This window comes from Cyprinus carpio, chromosome B20, assembly GCF_018340385.1.
Source record: "Cyprinus carpio isolate SPL01 chromosome B20, ASM1834038v1, whole genome shotgun sequence".
NCBI lineage: Eukaryota > Metazoa > Chordata > Actinopteri > Cypriniformes > Cyprinidae > Cyprinus > Cyprinus carpio.
This window is the reverse complement of record NC_056616.1, coordinates 11,933,311-11,956,047: the sequence shown is the minus strand read 5'-3', so window position 1 is coordinate 11,956,047 and position 22,737 is coordinate 11,933,311. Positions and strand designations below refer to the sequence as shown.

The 22,737-nt window shown below is 36.6% G+C and overlaps 1 protein-coding gene across 2 annotated transcripts in view; it reads right to left on the bottom strand.

Annotated features, from left to right (window-relative positions):
* Nucleotides 1–22,737, bottom strand: part of fndc4a (fibronectin type III domain containing 4a) — a 32,129-nt gene that overhangs the window by 2,122 nt on the left and 7,270 nt on the right. Inside the window, exons 2-6 of one of the 2 annotated variants that reach the window (XM_042747028.1) lie at nt 21,555–21,670; nt 16,528–16,732; nt 10,341–10,430; nt 2,462–2,595; nt 1,091–2,378 (exon numbers count right to left, since the gene is read on the bottom strand). In XM_042747028.1, coding sequence (XP_042602962.1) covers nt 2,355–2,378; nt 2,462–2,595; nt 10,341–10,430; nt 16,528–16,732; nt 21,555–21,670 — 569 coding nt within the window. In that variant the 3' untranslated portion in view covers nt 1,091–2,354. Of the gene's footprint in view, nt 1–1,090; nt 2,379–2,461; nt 2,596–10,340; nt 10,431–16,527; nt 16,733–21,554; nt 21,671–22,737 lie in introns of those variants that run through there. The other variant, XM_042747027.1, reaches the window with a different exon arrangement.

Genomic DNA, 22,737 nt, shown 5'->3' with positions numbered 1-22,737 from the left:
CAATTTTGATATTGATTCTTAAAATCCCAAAATTGATTTGCATGCAAATGTATTTGTATAGCGCTTCATCATCTGGGCCTTTTAAAATGATTATTTTAATAATTTACAGTTATTCATAAATGTACATACCCCTTGCAGAATATGCTAGTTTTTTTATTATTAAAATTGCATGTTATTTTTTATTTAGTACTGTCCTGAAAAAGCTGTTTCACATAAATGTTTACTGAATTTCAGTTCTGAGGACTAACTAGTTACATGTAACAGAATTTAATTACAAATAAATGTGACTGTAATCTGTCTGAGAAAAAATTTTGTAATTAAATTACAGTTACTTATAAAAATGTTTACAAAGGGGGTTACATTTGAATATTTCCACACACATACAGATATGATTGATTTCTTTCCCAAATTGCATTAACTGCTTTAAAATATAAGACCAGAGGTTTTAATACACAGAACAGGACAGCTTATTCGATAACTTTTTTATTTTCTATTTGGTGCTTTATTTTTCAAGATTAACTGTTTATTTCCCCAAAGCATTGTTAAATGACAGTGTTACCTGTCATAGATATGTAAAGATGTGATCTCAAACACAGTATCATAGCTACTAAACTACATCTTGTAATGATTTAAATCTGTTTTAACCTCAGAATGATCTCAAAGTAAAAATAGGTGCTAAAATCTGATTTTGTGGTGGCTGTGCTTTAAAATTCACTATTATAATTTTAATTTAAGTGATGAAGAATTTTGAAAGTCTGACAGTAATCGTGTTGAGTCCCATTGTAAAGTTAACCCTGTCTGTTTTAAATGTTTCAAAATGATTGACAGTTGAAAGTGTTAGAAATGTAGAAAAATAATCAAAAAGTAATCAAATGTAATCAGTTACATTACTTCAATAAAGTAACTGAAATAGTTACACTAATTATTACATTTTAAAAAGGGTAACTTGTAACCTGTAATCTATAACATTTCCAAAGTAACTTTCCCAACACTGCTGAAGTTATTGAATTTAATAAATGAAATTATTAAAATCTTGCATATATTCTGCAAAGTGGTATGTAAACTTATAAGCAGAAGTACCAAATTAGGTTTCCATCAGTGTGTCCGCTTTTCACGCTTCTGAATATTCAGCACTACAGTAAAATAAATCATATTTCACCTGTTGTGAGTTTGTAATGAATCAAAGTCTGTTTGAATCCAAAACAAATAGTACTTTCTGTGGAGTTTTCCTTGCAGGCTGCATGCAATAACAAAGACTAAACTACAATCAGTGTGGTCTGATTCCCAAAATGAATGATTCTTTTGAGCTGGCTCTTTTAGTAAGTTGTCCATAAAGAGACACACTTTTGAATCAGCTCCATAGGCTTATTATATGATCTCACAAAAGTGATCCAACAGAGAGAGACCCTGAAACCTTCCACATGAGTCAGGGAATGCAGGACTGGTCTAGTGTTGACAGACTGATGCTCTGGACATTATAGTGTTTGGTCTCATCCTTCACTGCTGGCAAGTTTCATCCAACAAATACAAAAAGGTTTTATCAGTCAGAGGTTTTATCAGTTGGCAGTTCCTGGGCAGACAGTCTTTGTGAAAAGTGAGATGGATAGCAATCTAAATGCTTTTCTCCTTTCTGTCTTAGTCTTTTTTCAAGTATTAAAAGTGATTGGGTTGTTTTTCCCTGTCCTCTTAGCTCTAAATGCTTATGCTACGCTTTTCGTTAAGAGCTAATGGAAAGTATCGTGTCTGAATTTACAGGGAAATAGATTTCTCAATTTCAACTCAATCTGAGGTTTAGGGGGAATTGTGGGGGGAAAGTATAAATACATATCTGTCTTGCAGTGCAATATCAGATATCTGATCTGATGTGGTGACAGATTTTAGTTGGAAGTTAAAATCTGTTACAGTTTATTCATTTACATCTAATACTGCATTTTTCTAAGGGTGCTTTCTTTCGCAATGAAGAAAAATCTTTTTTGCACTAAGATGTTGTTCAAATATGACTCTAGATGAAGACTTTAAATACAGTAGTTAATTCAAAAATGTAATTTATTCATCCCATGTCTTTGAAAAACATTTCTTTTAAGACTATTTTTCTTTGCAAGAAAAGCTCCTTTTTTCACACAATGCAAGTGAATGGTGACCAAGGTACAGGTAAGGCAAGATTTTTTATTGAATAAAGACTTTACATTCAGTCTGTTGCTCACAAAATTATCACATTGCTTCAAAAGACTTCATAGTCAGATGGACTACTTTCATGATGCTTTTATGAGAGTTTTAGTCCTTTTTGGAGCTTGACAGCCTTTGGTCTCCATTCAATTTCATTGCAGAGAAAGAGATGATTTGAAGGGATTCTGCTAATCTTCTTCTTTTGTGCTCCACTGAAAAAGTAAGTCGTAAGGGTTTAGAGTAAATGTTAGAAAAGACAGTTTGATGTTGAGAAAAAGGCTCACAGATGTCCCACCTTGCTCCGCAGCAGACCTCCGCTGTGATGCTCTGGTGTGCTTCTCTCTGAGGATGGTTTTACCTTCTCTTTGCTGTTGCTGGAATCGTTGTCCTTTATTATGTCATACTGCCGGCAAAACAAGGCAATTACGGCTGCAGAAACAGAGAAGACATGGAAACGTGGAGTTGTTTTAACTCTAAAAAGCACTGGAGAGACAGAATGAGAGGTCCAACCCTCGGACAATTACTGAATAAACACAACTGTGCCCGGTTTGCTGTCTCTTGCTGTATATCGGCCCATTTTCTTAAAGCTATCAATGAAAAATTATTAATTAATCATTAATGCCATTAACCTTTTCCTTAACCTTTTTAGATTGGATAGCTTAATTATGAAAACATACAACAACTTTAATTATTCGAATATCATCTACATTGGAAAAAACAAAGAGTTACAAAAAATCTATTTCAAATAAATGCTGTTCTTTTAACCTTTCTATTCATCAAAGAATCCTGAATTAAAATCCGTCATGGTTTCCACAATAATATTACGAAGCTAACTATTGATAATAATAAGAAATGTTTCTTGAGCAACAAATCAGCATATTAGAATGATTATAGTGCTGTCAAAAAATTAATCGTGATTATTCGCATCCAAAGTAAAAGTTTTTTTTACATAATATACATCATATAAAATGAGTATTGAAGACATCAACATTTTTCTCAGTAAATATATTTCTAAAGGTGCTGTTGACATGAAATTTTCACCAGATGTCAGTAACAATCCAAGTAATCCATACATACAAAGAAAACAAAACAAATAAGTTCTGTGTAATAAAGTGGAATGACATGGAAAAAGTATTGAACACATGAAGAAAGGAAGGTGCAGTAATTAGAAAGCAATCCTGCTCCTAGTAAGTGGAAATTAATATTAGCTGGTTTAGTCCCAACTGATGGCCTATAAAAAGCTGTCTCATGACCAATGTGTCACAAAAGAAACATTTCATGATGGTTAAAAGCAAAGAGCTCTCTCAAGACCTTCACAACCTTATTGTTGCAAAACATAGTGCTGGCATTGGTTACAGAAGGATTTCTACACTTCTGAATGCTCCAGTCAGCACTGTTGGGGCCATAATCTGGAATTGGAAAGAACATAATTTCACCATAAACCGGCCACGACCAGGTGCTCCTCACAAGATTTCTTGACAGAGCAGTGAAAAAAAATTATCAGAAGAGTTTTCTAAGAGCCAGGGATCACTTGTGGAGATCTTCAGAAAGATCTGGAATTAGCATGACAATTGCCTGTATATCACCATACAAGACCCCATTGCTGAAGAAAAAGCATGTTAAAGCTGATTTAAAGTTTGCTGCACAACATTTAGACAAGCCTGTGAAATACTGGGAGAATATAATCTGATCAAGTCACCTTTCGACAACCTACGCTCACTCTCTCCCTCTCGCCTATCCTCTATGGTTTCATCCTCACTTCCTTCACTCTCTCAGTTTTCAGCACTGGACACGAACAGTGCTACTGACATTCTTTGCTCCACTTTAACCTCTTGCTTGGACAACTTTTGCCCACTGTCATCCAGACCAGCACGCACCACCCCATCTGCCCACCGGCTGTCCAATGTTCTCCGTGAACATCACTCTAAACTCAGGGCTGCAGAGAGGAAATGGCACAAATCAAGAAACTCTACCGACCTCAGTGTGTATCAGTCACTCCTCTCTTCCTTCTCTGCAAATGTCTTCACTGCTAAAACAACATATTACCACAACAAAATTAACAACTGTTCTGACTCTCGCACACTGTTCAAAACTTTTTCTTCTCTTCTTTGTCCTCCTCCCCCTCCTCCTTCATCAACTCTAACAGCTGATGACTTTGCAGTTTTCTTCACAAATAAGACAAGAACCATCAGTGACCAATTCTCCACACCGCAGACTGGTGATAACTTCATAATGACTAAAACCCACTCTCTCTTCTCCTTCTCTCCACTCTCGGAGACGGACATTTCCAAACTTATTCTTTCCAATCATCCTACTACTTGTCCACTTGATCCTATCCCCACTCACCTCCTTCAGGCCATTTCTTCTTCAGTAATACCTTCACTTACTCACATTATCAACACCTCGCTTCACTCTGGGACATTTCCCACAGTATTTAAGCAGGCTCGGGTAAGCCCACTGCTTAAGAAACCATCTCTAAATCCAGCACTTTTAGAAAACTACAGACTGGTATCCCTTCTTCCATTAATTGCAAAGACACTTGACCAAGTTGTGTTCAACCAACTCTCTATGTTTCTTGTACAGTACAACCTCCTGGACAGCAACCAATCTGGCTTCAAAAGCGGCCACTCAACTGAGACTGCCCTGCTCTCGGTTACTGAAGCCCTGCGACTGGCGACAGCAGCTTCCAAATCCTCAGTACTCATCTTGCTGGATCTGTTTGTTGCTTTTGACACAGTTAACCACAAGATTCTCATGTCCACCCTCAGAAAGATGGGCATCTCTGGAACCGCACTCCTGTGGTTTAAGTCCTACCTGTCAGATAGGTCCTTCAGGGTGTCTTGGAGGGGTTAGGTTTCTAAGTCACAACTTCTTGCTACTGGGGTTCCTCAAGGCTCAGTGCTTGGGCCACTTCTCTTCTCCATCTACATGACGTCATTAGGATCTGTCATTCTGATGACACTCAACTCTACTTCTCATTCCAACCAGATGATCCGACGGTAGCTGCTCACATTGCAGCCTGTCTGAGAGACATTTCTAACTGGATGAAGGACCATCACCTTCAGCTCAACCTTACAAAGACAGAACTGCTTGTGGTTCCAGCTAACCCATCGTTTCATCACAACTACTCTATACAGCTGGGTTCGTCGACCATAACTCCTTCCAGGAAACATAGGAGTTGTGATCAATCATCAGTTACGCTTCACAGACCATATTGCTACAACAACCCAGTCCTGCAGATTTGCCTTATACAACATTAGGAAGATCAGACCCTTCCTGTCAGAGCAAGCCACACAACTTCTTGTCCAAGCTCTTGTTCTCTCCAGACTGGACTATTGTAATGCTCTCTTGGAGGGCCTTCCTGCATGTTCTATCAAGCCTCTGCAACTGATCCAGAATGCAGCAGCGAGAGTTGTCTTCAATGAGCCAAAAAAAGCTCACGTTACTCCTCTCCTCATCAGGTTACACTGGCTACCAGTAGCCACTCGCATCAAATTCAAGGTACTGATGCTTTCCTACAATACGACCACTGGCGCGGAACCAATATACCTAAACTAATTCAAACTTAGGTGCCCTCCAGAAGCTTGTGTTCTGCAAGTGAACGGCGCCTTGTGGCACCATCCCAAAGAGGTTCAGAATCACTCTCACGGACCTTTTCCTGGACTGGTGGAATGACCTCCCAATCTCAATTTAAACAGCTGAGTCTTTACTCATCTTCAAAAAACATCTTAAAGGCACATCTTTTTCGCCAGCACTCGACCAACTAATACTAGCACTTACCTTTTCTTTTCTTTTTTCTTTTCTTTTCTTTTCTTTTCTTTTTTATTTTTTTTTATTTTATTTTCTATTCTTGTTAATAATAGATATTTATTTGTTTTTTTTCTTTTTTATTGATAATTGTCATGGAACTTGTATACTGTTGTTGTTCTCTCGCTAGTCTGATTGCATCTATTGTTCTCATTTGTAAGTCCCTTTGGATAAAAGCGTCTGCTAAATGATTAAATGTAAATGTAAATGATCAGATGAGACCAAAATTAAACTCTTAGGATGCCATAATACACACCATTTTTGGAGGTCAAATGGTACTGCACATTACCCAAAAACATCATGGTGTGGCTCCGGCTAAATTCATATAATTGAAGGAAGGATGAATGGAAAAATGTGCTGAGACATTCTTGATAAAAATCTGATGCCATCTACCAGGATGATGACGATGAAACAAGGGTGGACATTCCAGCGAGACAATGATCCCATACACACAGCCAAGGAAACTCTCAACTGGTTTCAGAGAAAGAAAGTAAAGCTGCTAGAATGGCCAGCCAATCACCTGACTTGAATCCAATAGAAAATCTATGGATTTTCTAAAGAACTACAGATTAGAGTTCATAGAAGAGGCCCACAGAAGCTTCAAGATTTGAAGACTATTTGTGTCATTCTACTTTATCACACAGAATGTAATTTCTGAACTTATTTGTTTTGTTTTCTTTGTATGTATGGATTACTTGGGTTGTTACCGACATCTGGTGAAAATTTCGTGTCAACAGCACCTTTAGAAATATATTTACTGAGAAAAATGGTGAGGTGTTCAATACTTATTTTACCCGCTGTATGTGTGTGTACTGTGTATATTTATTATGTGTATATAAATACACATACATGCATGTATGCATTTAAGAAAAATATGTTATGTTTATACAGGTGTATCTCAATAAATTAGAATGTCATGGAAAAGTTCATTTATTTCAGTAATTCAACTCAAACTGTGAAACTTGTGTATTAAATAAATTAAATGCACACAGACTGAAGTAATTTAAGTCTTTGGTTTTTTTTTAATTGTGATGATTTTGGCTCACATTTAACAGAAACCCACCAATTCACTATCTCAAAAAAATGTGAATACTTCATAAGAAAAAAAAAATATTTTTAGTGAATTTATTGGCCTTCTGGAAAGTATGTTCATTTACTGTACATGTACTCAATACATTGTAGGGGCTCCTTTTGTTTTAATTACTGCCTCAATTCAGTGTGGCATGGAGGTGATCAGTTTGTGGCACTGCTGAGGTGGTATGGAAGCCCAGGTTTCTTTGACAGTGGCCTTCAGCTCATCTGCATTTTTTGGTCTCTTGTTTCTCATTTTCCTCTTGACAATACCCCATGGATTCTCTATGGGGTTCAGGTCTGGTGAGTTTGCTGGCTAGTCAAGAACACCAACACCATGGTCATTTAACCAACTTTTGGCGCTTTTGGCAGTGTGGGCAGGTGCCAAATCCTGCTGGAAAATGAAATCAGCTTCTTCAAAAAGCTGGTCAGCAGAAGGAAGCATGAAGTGCCCCAAAATTTCTTGGTAAACTGGTGCAGTGACTTTGGTTTTCAAAAAACACAATGGACCAACACCAGCAGATGACATTGCAACCCAAATCATCACAGACTGTGGAAACTTAACACTGGACTTCAAGCAACTTGAGCTATGAGCTTCTCCATCCTTCCTCAAGACTCTAGAACCTTGGTTTCCGAATGAAAAACAAAACTTGCTCTCATCTGAAAAGAGGACTTTGGACCACTGGGCAACAGTCCAGTTCTTCTTCTCCTTAGCCCAGGTAAGATGCCTCTTCTCCTTAGCCCAGGTAAGATGCCTCTGACGTGGTTTGTGGTTCAGGAGTGACTTAACAAGAGGAATACAACAACTGTAGCCAAATTCCTTCACACGTCTGTGTGTGGTGGCTCAGTCCATTCCTTGTGAAGTTCACTCAAATTCTTGAATTGATTTTGTTTGACAATCCGCATAAGGCTGCGGTTCTCTCGGTTTGTTGTGCATCTTTTTCTTCCACACTTTTTCCTTCCACTCAACTCTGTTAACATGCTTGGATACAGCACTCTGTGAACAGCCAGCTTCTTTGACAATGCATGTTTGTGGCTTACCCTCCTTGTGAAGGGTGTAAATGATTGTCTTCTGGACAGCTGTCAGATCAGCAGTCTTCCCCATGATTGTGTAGCCTAATGAACCAAACTGAGAGACCCTTTTTTAAAGACTCAGGAAACCTTTGCAGGTGTTTTGAGTTGATTAGCTGATTGGCATGTCAGCATATTCTAATTTGCTGAGACAGTGAATTGGCGGGTTTTTGTTAAATGTGAGCCAAAATGATCACAATTAAAAGAACCAAAGACTTAAACTACTTCAGTCTGTGTGCATTGAATTTATTTAATACACGAGTTTCACAATTTGAGTTGAATTACTGAAATAAATGAACTTTTCCATGACATTCTAATGTATTGAGATGCACCTGTATATTAAATATATTTATATATAATATAAATTATATGAATATAAATATATACATGTGTCACGATATGCTGCCAGGAGGAACGAAGGAGCCGTGGATAAACGAAACTGTCATTTATTAAATCCAACACACAGGGTTATTCCACACTTGGAAGGGAAGGAAGACACGTACACAACTGGTAGACCAGACAAACACAGACTGAACAGACTGGGGCTTAAATACACAGGATAACGAGGGAATGGGGAGGAACACAGGTGAACAGAATGACTAATTAGACAGGGTGAAACTGGCTCATTGAGCACATGGGGAGGGAAAACACAACAAAGACAGTCCAGTTTGGTATGGTTTCAGTACAGCAGGGAAAAAAATAGACATACAATAGTTTTTTATTTTTTATTTATTAAACAGGTTTAATGAAAAAATTGCTTGTTCTTTACATGAATTCAACTGTAATTAAATTTTTCTTAGAGATTAAAATCTACATCAGCTTGTGCTTTAAATTATAGGGAGCCCTTTTACATACTATAAGGTTACAAATAACAACAGAGCCCAAACTTAATTCAATTACCACTTATCTTTAAATATAATAATCCACACTCCAAAAAAAAAAAAAAAAAAAAAAAAAAAACTGTATGCAAACGTAAATTGCACATAATGGAGATTTTACATTCATTTCTAAGTTTTTGAATTTTGAAAAGTGGCTGTCAATACATACAGTACTGTACATTAAATAATTAAGACATCACTTACAGGTAAAGTCAAATATAATGAAGTATATAGTCTAATATTTAGAGAAATGCTCTGCTCCGCACATTTTTCTTGCAAACTAATGAGCTGTAGACACTAATGATATGCTTGAGATAAAATGAAATGCTATGTGAAATTTTGTTTACAAGCTGTTTTATTGACGTTTTTCCACAGTTGAAACACCGATCAAGCGATTACATGAGGGGTGAGATGTTCATTCATGTTTATTTCATGTTAAAATTAGAAGTAAAGGGGAAAGGTCTGTGCTGCCGTTTGAACTGAGGCACCTATACAGCGATCTGTCACGTCGCATCAAAGAAACAAATGGACATTATTTGAAAGATGAGATTTTGTTTCTTATTAAAAGTAACAATAAGTTTTCAATTAAGTTACACTCATGCAGTGGTTAAACTAACGTTGTATTTGTTCAGTACACATGCATGTGTACCAAATTTTTTGGTGTACCGTTACACACCTACTTGATATGATATTTATACTCGTTCTATTAAATCATTTTTAGCATTTCTGTGTGTAAATGTAGGGTGATGGCGTCACTTTTAAATCAGGGAGTGGGGCTGCCCCTGCTCTTTATGTTGGACACGTTCAGCATCCTCTGGATTGAGAGGGGCAGACAGAATTCTTTTCAGTAGTCAAAGCCCAGCGATGCGAAGACATTCCTTGTTTGCTGGAGTGGCAGTTGCAATTGAGCGCATGAATTATTTTGTGACAGTGAGGCAGACTGGCTCAGTGCCTTACGTAAGCAGAGAAGTGCTTCTCTTTCCCATGCCCTTCTCAATATTCAGCCAGTACATTTCATATTTTATCAGTTTAATGCATATTATGGTTTTTCAGGCTTTTAGAGCTGGCATGTATAGTGAAATTTTAAGCACCACTTAATTCAAGTGATGCTAAAATTATTCAGGTGAAAAATGAATAACCATTAGCAGATCCAAGACCAATTATGATGCGCTCTCTCTTTCTCAAACTCATTTGCTTTTCATCTCTCTCAGAGGTTAATAATTCATGAGGTAATGTTTGCAAGCATAGTTTTTCTCAGTAGGCATATACAGTCAGAACAGAATTCCAGGACTTGAATGTTATTAATAGAGTCGACACATTTCCTATGAGCTGACATCAGTGTCTCACCTGCCCACATAAGAAGCACCACCACAATGATGATCATCTCTCCTGTCTGCAGGTGTCGAGCTTTATCCAGGCCTTGAACAGTCGGGTCATCTGTTAGAGGAGACAGAGGGTCATCTATGATTGATTGTACTTAGACCTGAATGGTCATTTGTAGCTGATACAGTCATCACCGAGCCAACTCTGAAATTAAAAGAGCACAATTTTCATTCTTGCAGTCATGAATCAGAAATTGTGATGATAAATTTTCTATGCACTACTGTTCAAAAGTTTCGAGTATTTTGTGGAACTTTTTTTGTTTGAGGATACTTTAACTAATAGAAAACATTTCATTAAAAGAACAGCATTTATTTAAAACAGAAATCTTTCATTACACAATAAATTTCTTTACTGTTACTTTTGATCAATTTAATACGTCCTTGCAGAATTAAAGTATTATATGTGTGTGTGTGTGTGTGTGTGTGTGTGTGTGTGTGTGTGTGTGAGAGAGAGTGTGTGTGTGTGTGTGTGTGTGTGTGTGTGTGTCATAATCCAGACCCAAAACAATTTTATGTTCATAAACACATTTTTTCAGGGACATAAATTGTAGATAGCAGAAGTTTTTAAACATTAAAATACTACACTTAAATTAGATACCTTTAAAAATGTCATGTTTTTAAAATAAGTATAACCATTTTTAAAGCTACACTATATAACTTTTTTTGTAATTAACAAAATGTAAATATTGAGAGAGTACATTATAAATGCATCTTCCAAACTGTGTTATTGCTTTACCTTTAATTACTGTTAAGCCTTTAATAACTATTAATACTTCGGGATGGATTTTACCAGAAAATTCATACTTCCGTCTGTTGTCTGTGTTTGTTTACGTCATATCCATAAATAAAGATGCAAGTCATTTGATTCATCTGAACAGAACAGCGAAGCCGAAACAATTCGTGTAATGACCAAAAACGATGTTCCTCTGCTATTTTTATGCTTCAACTAATAGAGGGCCAAAAGTTACATAGTGTAAAAATGAAGAGGGAAAAAATAATGCAGAATGCTGCCAGCTGCTTATGTGATTAATTTTACTTTTGTTAAACCCTAAGGATGTATTCCAAAGCTGGTCAATTTCCCAGCATCCCAATCACAACGACCATCCAACCACTGCCTGATCCACCCAGCCATCTGTCTTCATTATTAATCCAGTGTTAAAGGGATTGAATTCATGCCCATTTTCTCTTCCTAATATCTTTTAACCTGTGTGGAGTTGGTCCAGAGCACCACTCTTCCCAATTACTGTTCCTTTCTGGATAAAAGCAGAACTGCCACTGAGACACCTGCTGTCATAAATTGAAAAAGAAGGGTTGGGGGGGGGTATTACTCCCAGCCAATTACTGGATATCACATGTATTGTCGTGATTTCCAATAGCTGTCTCACAGTATTGAGATGAATTCTCGCTCCCGTTCACATTCTCTGCTGCTGAACACTCAGGATAGAAGACAGGCGAAACGATCCTCTAATCAGCCCTATGAATATTTATAACGATAAGTGTGGAGGTTTTTCACTCATGTGTGTAAAATGAATGCCGCCTGTGCTCCACAAACAGGCTCAACCTACCCTTGCCACATCTCTCAACAGAGATAAGAGCCTCATGTGGGACGCAGTGCTGTTTATTTAACTGGTTAGGTTCCAAAAGCCCATCAGGGAAGCTCTTTAGAGCCCTTTAAAAAAGAGCTGCTATATGACACAACTTAGTGCTTCCTCGCGTCTTCTTTGGTGTAAGGATCCAAAGCAAGACATCTGCTCATTAGTTCCACAAGCCTGAAATAAGTTCAAAGACACTGTTGCACATGTACTGTGACATTCTCATGAAGAGCACGAAGAGAATCACTGCAGCTGCACAAATTTTGCCATCATTTACTGATTCACGTTGTTCCAAACCTACACTTCTAAAAAAAAGGTCCTTTATTGACACTGATGGTTCCATGAAGAACCTTTAACATCCATGGAACTTTTACTTAGCACAAAATGTACTTTACAGTGGAAAAGGAGTCTTCAAATCGTTCTCCACTAAGGCCTCGTTTACACTACTCTGGCGTTTTCGACCCTTAAAAAAGGAAGCTTCTGAAAATGCTGCAGACCCCATTTTAGTTTGAAAATTCAGGGTTGTGTTTCAGTGTAAATGGACCAAAACGGAGACTTTGGAAAATGAGAGATTGGCTGCCTACATTTGCTCTGGGTATCCTTGATGACCGTGTAAACAATAACATCATGCGCATTGTTGTACCCATAGGTGTATAGGTAGATTCCCCATTTAATCGCTCCAAGCACGTAGATGCGTCCGCGATCTAAATAATAGGGAACCTACCTATTCATATATGTGGCTGTACCTGCATGAATGGTCACGTGACATGCGTTTTAGATTGTGTAGTGTAAACCAAAGACTATACCCAAGACATGTCACTCGTATAGTTTTGAATGGGGAAAAATGCAACAATCAATATGGTCGCTCAATCGCAGGAAGCCCCGCCTTCTAAATGAAAGGGCCAATCGCTAATCGGTAAAGTCAGCGCATCACTGCAGCTGCCGTTAGAAGCGTCCCGGTTGCTATAGAAACAGTCAGCGTTCTGAGACGTGCGCTCAGGACTGCACATTCGCACTGGCTGATCTAGCCTGAATAATAAGCTTTTTATAACGTTATTTGAGCAAAAGAAACAACATTTATGACACAGTTGTTATCAGATTTCTTTTGGTGATTTCAAATATGAAATTTAATCGCAAGCCTAGTGAACAGTTTTGTAGAATTTGATGTTTCCCCATTCAAAGAGATAGGAGTTGCACTTGGATGCCCGAGAGGTGTTTAAAAGATGGCCACCGAGTGACATGACTTGTCTTAAAGGGACTTTGTGTAAACGCTGATCGTTTCTGAAATGCAGCGGAAACGGCAGTGTAGACGAGGATTGTTTTCATTCTAAAACACCGTTTTAAAACAAAATCGCACTAGTTTAAACGGGGCCTAAGATAAAAACGGTTGTTCTAAGAACTGTTCAATGAAAGGTTATTTGGGGGACCCAAAATTATTCTTCTGTTGTTCCTTTTGGAACCTTATTTTTAAAGAGATTGTTCACACAAAAATGAAAGTTCTGTCATCTTTTACTCACCTTCAAGTTGCTCCTGTATTAAATTCTTTCTTCTGTTGAACATTATATATTTTGTGTTTTAAGAAGATATTTTGAAGAATTTTAGTTAATTTAACAGTTGACGGTAGCCTTTTTTTTTCAAACTATGGAAGTCGACAGCTGTTTGTTACCAACATCCTTCAAAATATCTTCTTTTGTGCTCAACAGAAGAAAGAAACTCATATAGATTTGGAACAACTTAACGGGATAGTTCACCCAAAAATGAAATTCAGTCAATAATTACTCACCCTCATGTCATACCAAATAAAAGACCTTCGTTCAAAAATAACGACTTTATTCAACAATTTCTTCTATAACATGTCAGTTTTCGACATGCGTGGTACTCTCGTTAATACACGGCAGAGACTGACACTTAAGAGACTAAATTGTAGAATAAAGTTGTAATTTTTGTTTTCTTTGCACACAAAAAGTATTCTCGTAGCTTCGTAAAATTAAGGTTGAACCACTGATGTCACATGGACTGTTTTAACAATATCCTTACTACCTTTCTGGGCTTAGAATGTTTCAGTTGTGTTGCTGTCTATGAGGGTCAGAAAGCTCTTGTATTTCATCAAAAATATCCTAATTTGTGTTCTGAAGATGAACAAAGGTCTTACGGGTTTGAAACGACACAAGGGTGAGTAATTGATGACAGAATTTTAATTTTTGGGCAAACTTGTCTACATCACTTTATTTCTTCTGTGGATTAGAAGATATTTTTCCCATACAGTGAAAGACAACGTTTTGGACTCCACTGACTTCCACTGTATGAACAAAATGTACAGAGACTTTTTTTTAAGTATCTTCTTTTGCAAAGATGATGACAGAATTTACATTTTTGGGTGAATTATCCCTTTAAGTGCAGGCAAAGCGGATCTGTATGGATCGTCACAGAGACAGCATTGTGCTTGCTGCAAGTTGTTTATTGTCTTTCTAGTCATAAATGTGATAGGTCTTTCCTCATCAGGATGCACAGGTTTGTTTGTTAGACCTGCAGGATCTGGTCTTTGATATTGACTCAGCTTCTACAGACGCAGTTCTTTGAAGTATCACAGTAATTGAGTCCAATGGGAATCATCTTCTGCTCAATCTGACAGCACATGAGAAGCACTGGCCAAAAATACTTCTGAGATGCGAGTGAAACTGTCTAGAGTCATAAAACAAGATACATTACTCAGTGACTTGGCACACTTTTCCTATCTCTCTATTATCTCTATGAAGACGACATCTTTCCATTTTGGATTTTTTTGGATACTGGTCAGATTCCTCGGGCGATTATGACAAGTTGACTTTTTAGAGTTGAAAAACAAAACTCTGCATTGGATCGTTCTTTTTTGCTTGTTGTAAGATGGTTGATAATACTTGCTGATTATTTTGTTTCTTATTTTTTATATTTTATGCACCGCAGGATAGAGGAGGGTGGATTGGAATTTAACTGTTTTTGCATCATGATGAGACTCATTATTATAGGAACAGAGAAAAATGCACTGATGTATTGAGAGAGACTACACTAATTGGAACTCCTCTGAACATGCAGTACATCACTGGGTCACAATCATGCAAATGTCTAGAATTTAAATGATGCACTGTTAAATTCTTTCTCTGGGAGAAACATTAACCTTTATTTTGAGAAACTGTTGATGTTTCTGTATTTATTAATGTAGAAGATGCTGAACTTTTAAAAATTCATATTCAGATTAGTGGTTATTATGGATTTTTCTATGACCAATTCTTAAACTATGACCCTTAATACTGAACACTGTAAACTAAATAATTAAATAAAATCAGAAAGATAGATAAAATAGATTATTTTTAAAAGGGGGAAATGTCACAGAATAATAGAGTTTAACAGTACAGGGACATTTCATTAAAAAAAAAAATTACATGCAGGAAAACTATAATGACCAAGGACTGAAAAAAAAGAGAATGAGAGATGTTTTTAAAAGTCCTTGAATTTTAGCCACTATAAAAGCAAAAAGATGAGAAATCTATTAGCATTGGAGAGTAAAACCTCTTCTTTTTAAAAATGAGCTTAGAATGAGTTGAGAGTATACTTTTTATGCCTCATTGTGTGTGTAAGTTTTGCCCAGGCTTCTTCTTTCCTAATGACAGTCCTTTTCTCTTCACTTGGATGAATTTAGACTGTGGCCTTAGCTGAAAGCCAAGATGAAGCTAAATTCACACTTCTATAATATAATAGAGGCTATATGGAAGAATTTTTTTTCACCTATTCAGTCATACAGGAGCTTTAGAGATTCTAAATGTAGTTTATTTAAACTGAAGCTCTATAGAATTCATTTTCAGTGAACCTCCTTAATTACACTTCCTGTATCAGCAAGAGTCAAATGTTATGTCTTCAAATCATATTTGATGATACATTCTTAATGTGTTGAATATGTTATTTCAGTTCAAAGACAGGAGTGCATTAATGACATATTGAGCATGTTTCTGAATTATGTGTATCTTTGAATGCTCCGATGATTAATTTTAAGCGCTCCATCTGCGTCGGTGTGCATAAGATTGGATGTTTTCTTGTTTTCAACATGGATGGCAAAAATAGCTACTCTCATGTTAAAAGCGACCTGATTTATCTGGTTTTCAGTGCTGTGCTAGATTTCATGCAGAAGAGAAAATCTCTCAAAAACATCTCGTATCAACACAACATTGAAATGGCTGTTAATAATCCACTCAATTGGCCTGCTATTAGGAACCACCTGCTTGTGCCGCACAGCGCCAATATACAGCATATCCCCCTGAGAAACAGGGAGCTGATTAGAAATTGGAGCTGAAAATGAGAGGCAGAACAAGGTCTACCTGCATCCATGCGTGAAGTGTTCATCAATAATTAATTGGGTTGTAGGAAAAGGAACTGTTGAACACAATCGCGGAATCCTCTGACACTGTAAACAATCAGTGTGATGTTTGACGTTTCACATTTTTAACACACAAAATGTCAAGCTATGATGGACTGCATCAAAAGTGGGAAGAATGATATTGTTATATAAGAGGAGGACTGGGCTGTTACCTTGGTTCGAACTGTTTGAGGGGAAGCGGTCTGTTTTCTTCAGGGTTCTGAAGTGGATGCGTTTACTGGCCTGGCTTTCTCCATAAAGGCCGATGGACTGCACTTGGATAATATAATCTGTCTCCTCCTCCAGGTCCCACAGCACACAGGATCTGCTGGTGGTGTTCACCTCCCTGATAAACCTCTGCATTTTGCCGTCCATTCTCTGAAAGAGTTAAACCACCATTGGTATAGAACAGAAGTATATATAGTGGTGGGCAAAATTATTAGAACACTGGTATTTTCACCAGCTAAAAATGGTTTTAAGTCAGTTATTTCTCTCTTTTGCTGTAGTGTGTGAGTAGGAAATATCAGTTTACATTTCCAAACATTCATTTTTCCGCTAATTATAATAATCCAGTGAGATTTTTGTTTGCACGAGGAGTCTGACAAGTGTGCTCCACACAGAGATCTGAGATCTGATCTCATCATCATCCAGTTTGTCTTGAATGACATGAAGAAACAGAACAAACTGAGACAGAATAAATCCAGAAGAACTGTGGCAATGTATCCAAGATGCTATAAGAGACCTTTGTCCTCACACCATATGGACAAAACCACTGGGACACCAGACCATTACACTAACAGTGACGTTAATGACATTGTATTGGCTGCTAAATAATTGAATTCCTAATTGTGATTACAATTACGGATGCCACAATCATGTGCCAAATTATTCAGAGGCAATTCCAAAATTAATAAAAAAAATAATAAATAAAACTCCACTTTCATTATTCTGCATGCTTAAAACATGTGTGTTTTTTACAGGTTATCTTAAAGGGGTCATGAACTGCCTTTGTTTTTGTTTTTTGTTTTTATCTTTGTATGTTCTCTGCGGTCCACTTACAATGCTTATCCACACTATTATCATAGAATATAACATTCCAAAAGCTGTCATTTTGGCAAACTGCCTTCAATAAGCTGTTTTTAGACTAACAAAAAGTTTTGAGTTCTGAAACTTACAGGATGTTTTTTACAGTAGAGTGACCTCTTATTTGTCAAAAGATCAAGGGAATTTTGGCTTTTCAGTTCATGACCCCTTTTAATTTTAGTTCTAGTATAACATTATAATACCAACCATATTTTTACTTTTTTTTTTTTTTACAAGAAATGGTAACACTTTTTTTAGGGTCCAATTATCGCTATTAACAAAGCATTAACTGCTTATTAATAGTTATTAAGGTTAGGTACTGGGTAGGATTAGAGATGCAAAATATGTATATAATATAATATGTGCTTCAAAAGTACTAATGAAGAGCCAATATGTTAATATAAAGGCATGCTAATAAGCAACTAGAATTGGTTTCTATACTAAAGTGTTACCAAAGAAACTAAACCAATGTATAATGTAGTTGGCATTTGAAGCTTAATGCTATAGAAAAGCAATAAAAGTTTTTTCAAGAAGAGTGTTTTCAGCTTGTGTACTTTCATATCAAATGGCATGTAGTTGCTTCAAACAATGGTATAAAGCTGTTTAAAACATCATTCAGTGTAAATTGTATAGTGATAATTGTAATCACAATTTCAATTTCATGGAAATAATCGACAATCATGATTCTTGTAATAATTGTGCAGCCCTAACATAAACATTAATGTAGAGTTGGTCACCCCTTGGCAGCTATAGCTTCCACTCTTTTAGAAAGAATGTGTAGGAGAATGTTTTAGAAGACAGTGTTTTCTGTGGGAGTTTTGGCCATTCATACAGTACAGCATTAGTGAGGACATGCACTGATGTTGGACAACAAGGCCTCTCTCAATTGCAGTTCATCCACAAGGTGTTTGATGGGGTTGATGTCAGGGCTCTGTGTGGGCCGATCAAGTTCTTACACAACAAACTCATCCAACCAGTGTCTTCATGGACCATCCTTTGTGCACTGCATGGGGCACAGTCATGCTGCAATAGAAAATGGCCTTCCCCAAACTGTCTCCACTAAGTTAGAAGCATAAAATGTCTTGGTATGCTGAAGCCTACTAGAAGTTAGGGGCCAAGCCCAATCCCTAAAAACAGCCCCATGCCATTATCCCTCCTCCATCAAACTTTACAGTTGGCACAGTGCAGTCAAACAGGTAATGTTCTTATGGAACCTGCCAAACCCAGACTTTCCGGGCAGAGAAGCGTGAGCCATTGCTCCACAACAGGTTGCCACTGCTCCAGAGTCAAGTAGTGCTTCGATTTACACCACTCAATTCATTCCTGAATTCACTGAGATCTTTAGAATAACCTATTTTTTCACAAATGCTTGTAAATTTTATTCACCTGTGTCAATAAGTCTGATTGAAACACCCGAAACAAGTATTTAAGAGTGCATTTATCTTGAGGAATTATATTCTGTGGGTTGTGATGGGCTCACATTGATCCTGGGGTGTTTTTTAGCCATTGTTCATTCCGAGTCTAAACTACATATATATATATATATATATATTATATATATATATATATATATATATATATATATATATATATATATATATATATATACATGTTCTTCCAAACTAAAAAAAAAAAATCAAGGTTCCTGTAGAATTTACAAAGAATGAAACATCACCTGCAGCTTTAGGCTGGTATTTGCTGACATTTCAAATGGCTCATGCTGTCTAGAGGTCAGCAGTACAGTAACAGTAAGCACTTTCTGTGAGGTCACCTAATAAGTATAAGTCACATGTTAGTGCGCTAACGGATCTACTCGAAGCCCTTTCATTTCAGCTATAATTCTGCCATCTAACTTAATGTTGCATTTAGCTCTGCCTTGATTGGTCTTTAAAGTCTGCAAATAGATCCAAAGCACTTTCCTCTGCCCTTGGGCTCTGAAGCAGCCTCTAGGTGTGGGGGAGTCTGACAGAAGTCCTTGGCTAAATGAATAATGCATTAATCTGTGAGCGTCACCAGCACAGCCATTACAGACATGCAGACAATCTATTGCATAACATGATTGACAGATATATTTGTAATTGCTCGAATGTCTCAGTCACTTAGATAATAAATAGCTGCTGAATTTCAGTAAACAACAATGTTAATCTTTTACAATGAGGATGTGACAGAAATCAAATCTACATCTAAATATAACCAAATTCACATTTATTGCACATTCAATTTTTAAATAAAAGGTATAGTTAAGTATAAAAGCATGGATGTATGAAAGTTTAAGGAAAACGTTTATAAAGGTTTAGAAAAGTTCTGGTCCTGGCCAGTGTTAATTTCGTTAACGAAGACGACGACGAAAAATATTCGTTAACGAACATTTTTTCTGTGACGAAGACGAGACATTGACGAGCTAAAAATAATATCTGATGACGAAATTATGACGAAATTTATGCCGCGTTTTCGTTAACTAGACGAGACTGGACTATAATGTTATTTGAGGACTACCAGACATTCAAAATGCATCCTATAGGCTTTTGTCTTTCAAAATGTGCGTCCCTGTCATTGGATTGCGATCAGATAAGGGGCGTTTGCATATCTAGTCAGTATAGCAGCCCGCAGTGGATGGATAGACTACAAAAACGCGAACTAGCGATCTGAAACAATGGCCTCAGCACCCGAAGGGGTATGGATAAGGTAACCAGACGTCCCGTTTTTTCCCGGGAGTCACAATTCGTAGTCGATTAACTTAAAGTTAGTGAAGGCGGGATAGGCGAAATCAAGCTGATAGAAGTGTTCTCTCTGTCGCGCGCGCGCACGCTCCACTTCCTCAGTTCTCATATACAGCGCGCAATCAGTTTTTAACGCTCAAATACACACACAGCAGTCTGAATGTTTATCGTGTAGAGTATCTCACGTAAATACAGTAGGTTATGGATTAAGTGAACGTGAACAGGTGGGTGAAAACTGAACGTGTGTCAGTATTTCATGCATGCCTTCCGTCTTAAAAGGACAGCATTCCAAATGAAATACCTATCTGTCATTAATGTTAACCAACAAAAGATGTTAAATAAATGTATACATGTTAAGTAAAACCTACAGTATCTGAAAAATGAGTTTAATTTGTATCTCTATTGTATTTGTCTTATTGTGCTTCTTTAAATATATATATATATATATATATATATATATATATATATATATATATATATATATATATATATATATATATATATATATATATATATACACTATTTTTATAAGTTGCTCCTTTTTCACTTAAAGAGAAAGTTCACCCAAAAAATGAAAAATGTCATAATTTATTCAAGATTTTCCAAATTCAGTCCTTGATTCAAATTTCTCATAAGCTTGATTTGTAAAATTGATTTGGTCTAAAGAGAGAAGAATTAATGATTATTTTAATTTGAAAACTACATATAAAATCGCTACCAAAATAAACTCTGGTAACTACAGTTTGGCTAAAACTATTGACTAAAAGTAGTGACTAAAAGTTGACTAAAATGCAATGACTTTTCGTCGACTAAAACTAGACTAAAACTTTGAAAGACTCAAATGACTAAAATGTGACTAAGACTATTAATCATTTTCGTCTCAAGACTAAGACTAAGACTAAATCAAAAACGCCTGCCAAAATTAACACTGGTCCTGGCTTCTCATTGGTCAAAACAGTGTTTCAGCCATGCTAAAATCTGGTATGATTTCATTTACAAAAAATTCACATGGCATTTAAATTTTTAAAAAGACAGGTTATTGTTTTAATTTTGTAAACATTTTATGACATAGTAAAAATAATTTTTAATATTTCTTAATATTTATTACAAAATATTTCAGACCCTGAAAATACTATAACTGGATATTCTGTCTTGTAAATATTGTTAAATATGTTTAAGAAAAAAAAAGGATTTCAGGCTAAAAAAGTTTGTAAAATTGGGAGAAACAAATATATGAGAGCTACGGTCAGACCAAAATTGCTTGGATACAATGCAAAAAAACTGTGTGAAAATGTCTCTTACTTGTTTACAAAAAGAACATGCTGTCTGTGCCCATATTCTTAGAAATAGTAGAATTGACAGTTTATATTTTTTTGTAAAATTTTGAAATGATTTACCTGTTGGGAGATGGAAAAGCCGATGATGATGTCACCCTCAGGCACCTCCCAGGACACAGTTGCTGAATCAGCTCTCAGGTGCATGACTGACACATTAACTGGAGCAGGTGGACGGTCTGGAAATACAAAATTAATACTATTAACTTTGAATCTTTGAACCCTAATAGTTTATATATAATTAAATATAATTCAGACTTCATTGCCATTGTCAGGCCCACTTATTCTATGTTATTAATTATAGTGCAATAGTGATAGAAATCATTTGCTGCCATAACTGAACTTATTGGTGCAGAAACTAGCACAGCCAATTCAAGAAAACTACTGAAGCAATAACTTACTGTTGGACAACAATGTTGTCATGGATAAGTCATTACCTTCCCATGAAAACACAACAATAATCCACAGGTTTGAAATATGTTGCTGTGCTCTGTTTTCATTGCTGTCCTTTTATAGACTGTCTGAGTCACTGGCCAAGAAAGCTTTCCAATCTGACCAATCAGATTTGGGATGTAAAACATTTACTCTGTGGCTTGATCTCTTCTCACTGGCTAGCTCTCTGGGGGCTACAGCTCTCTCTAAAAGCAAACCTACTACAACACCCAGAGATGTTTTATGCAAAGCTACATTTCTTTTTCCTTAATGCTAGTACATCCCCTCTGGGCAACATGTTTAAATTGGTATATTGAGAGTTGTTTGGGTCCATTATGCTGTTTGCTATATTACAAGTTCACCACTTCTTTTGTGATTAAAAGAGTCGTCGTTCAGAGGTGACTGAACGGAAATCAGACTGACTGTGGCAGAAATCACCAAGGATTTAATCAAAGAATCAATCATGTTTCACAAAAACAAAAAGAAACTGATATAAACATATACTGTAAAGCAGAAGTGATTTGCTTATGACTATATTTTATTGAAACTGCTTTCTGAAATTGACTGAATTCAGCACACTGTGTCCTATATGAGACTTTTATGTGGATCCTTTTTTTATTTTATTTTTTTATTCAGCTCAGCTGTAGGGTGTTCGATCATGATTTAGGAAGAAATAGACAAGCTAATTAGTCTCACAAAAAGCAGAGGAGAACAGTGGCAGATTCAATACCCCAGCACATGCTTCTGTCGCTCTGGAGAAAATAGAAAGGCAGTGAACTAGACTGAACTGCGAGAGCATTTACTAGCATCTCCT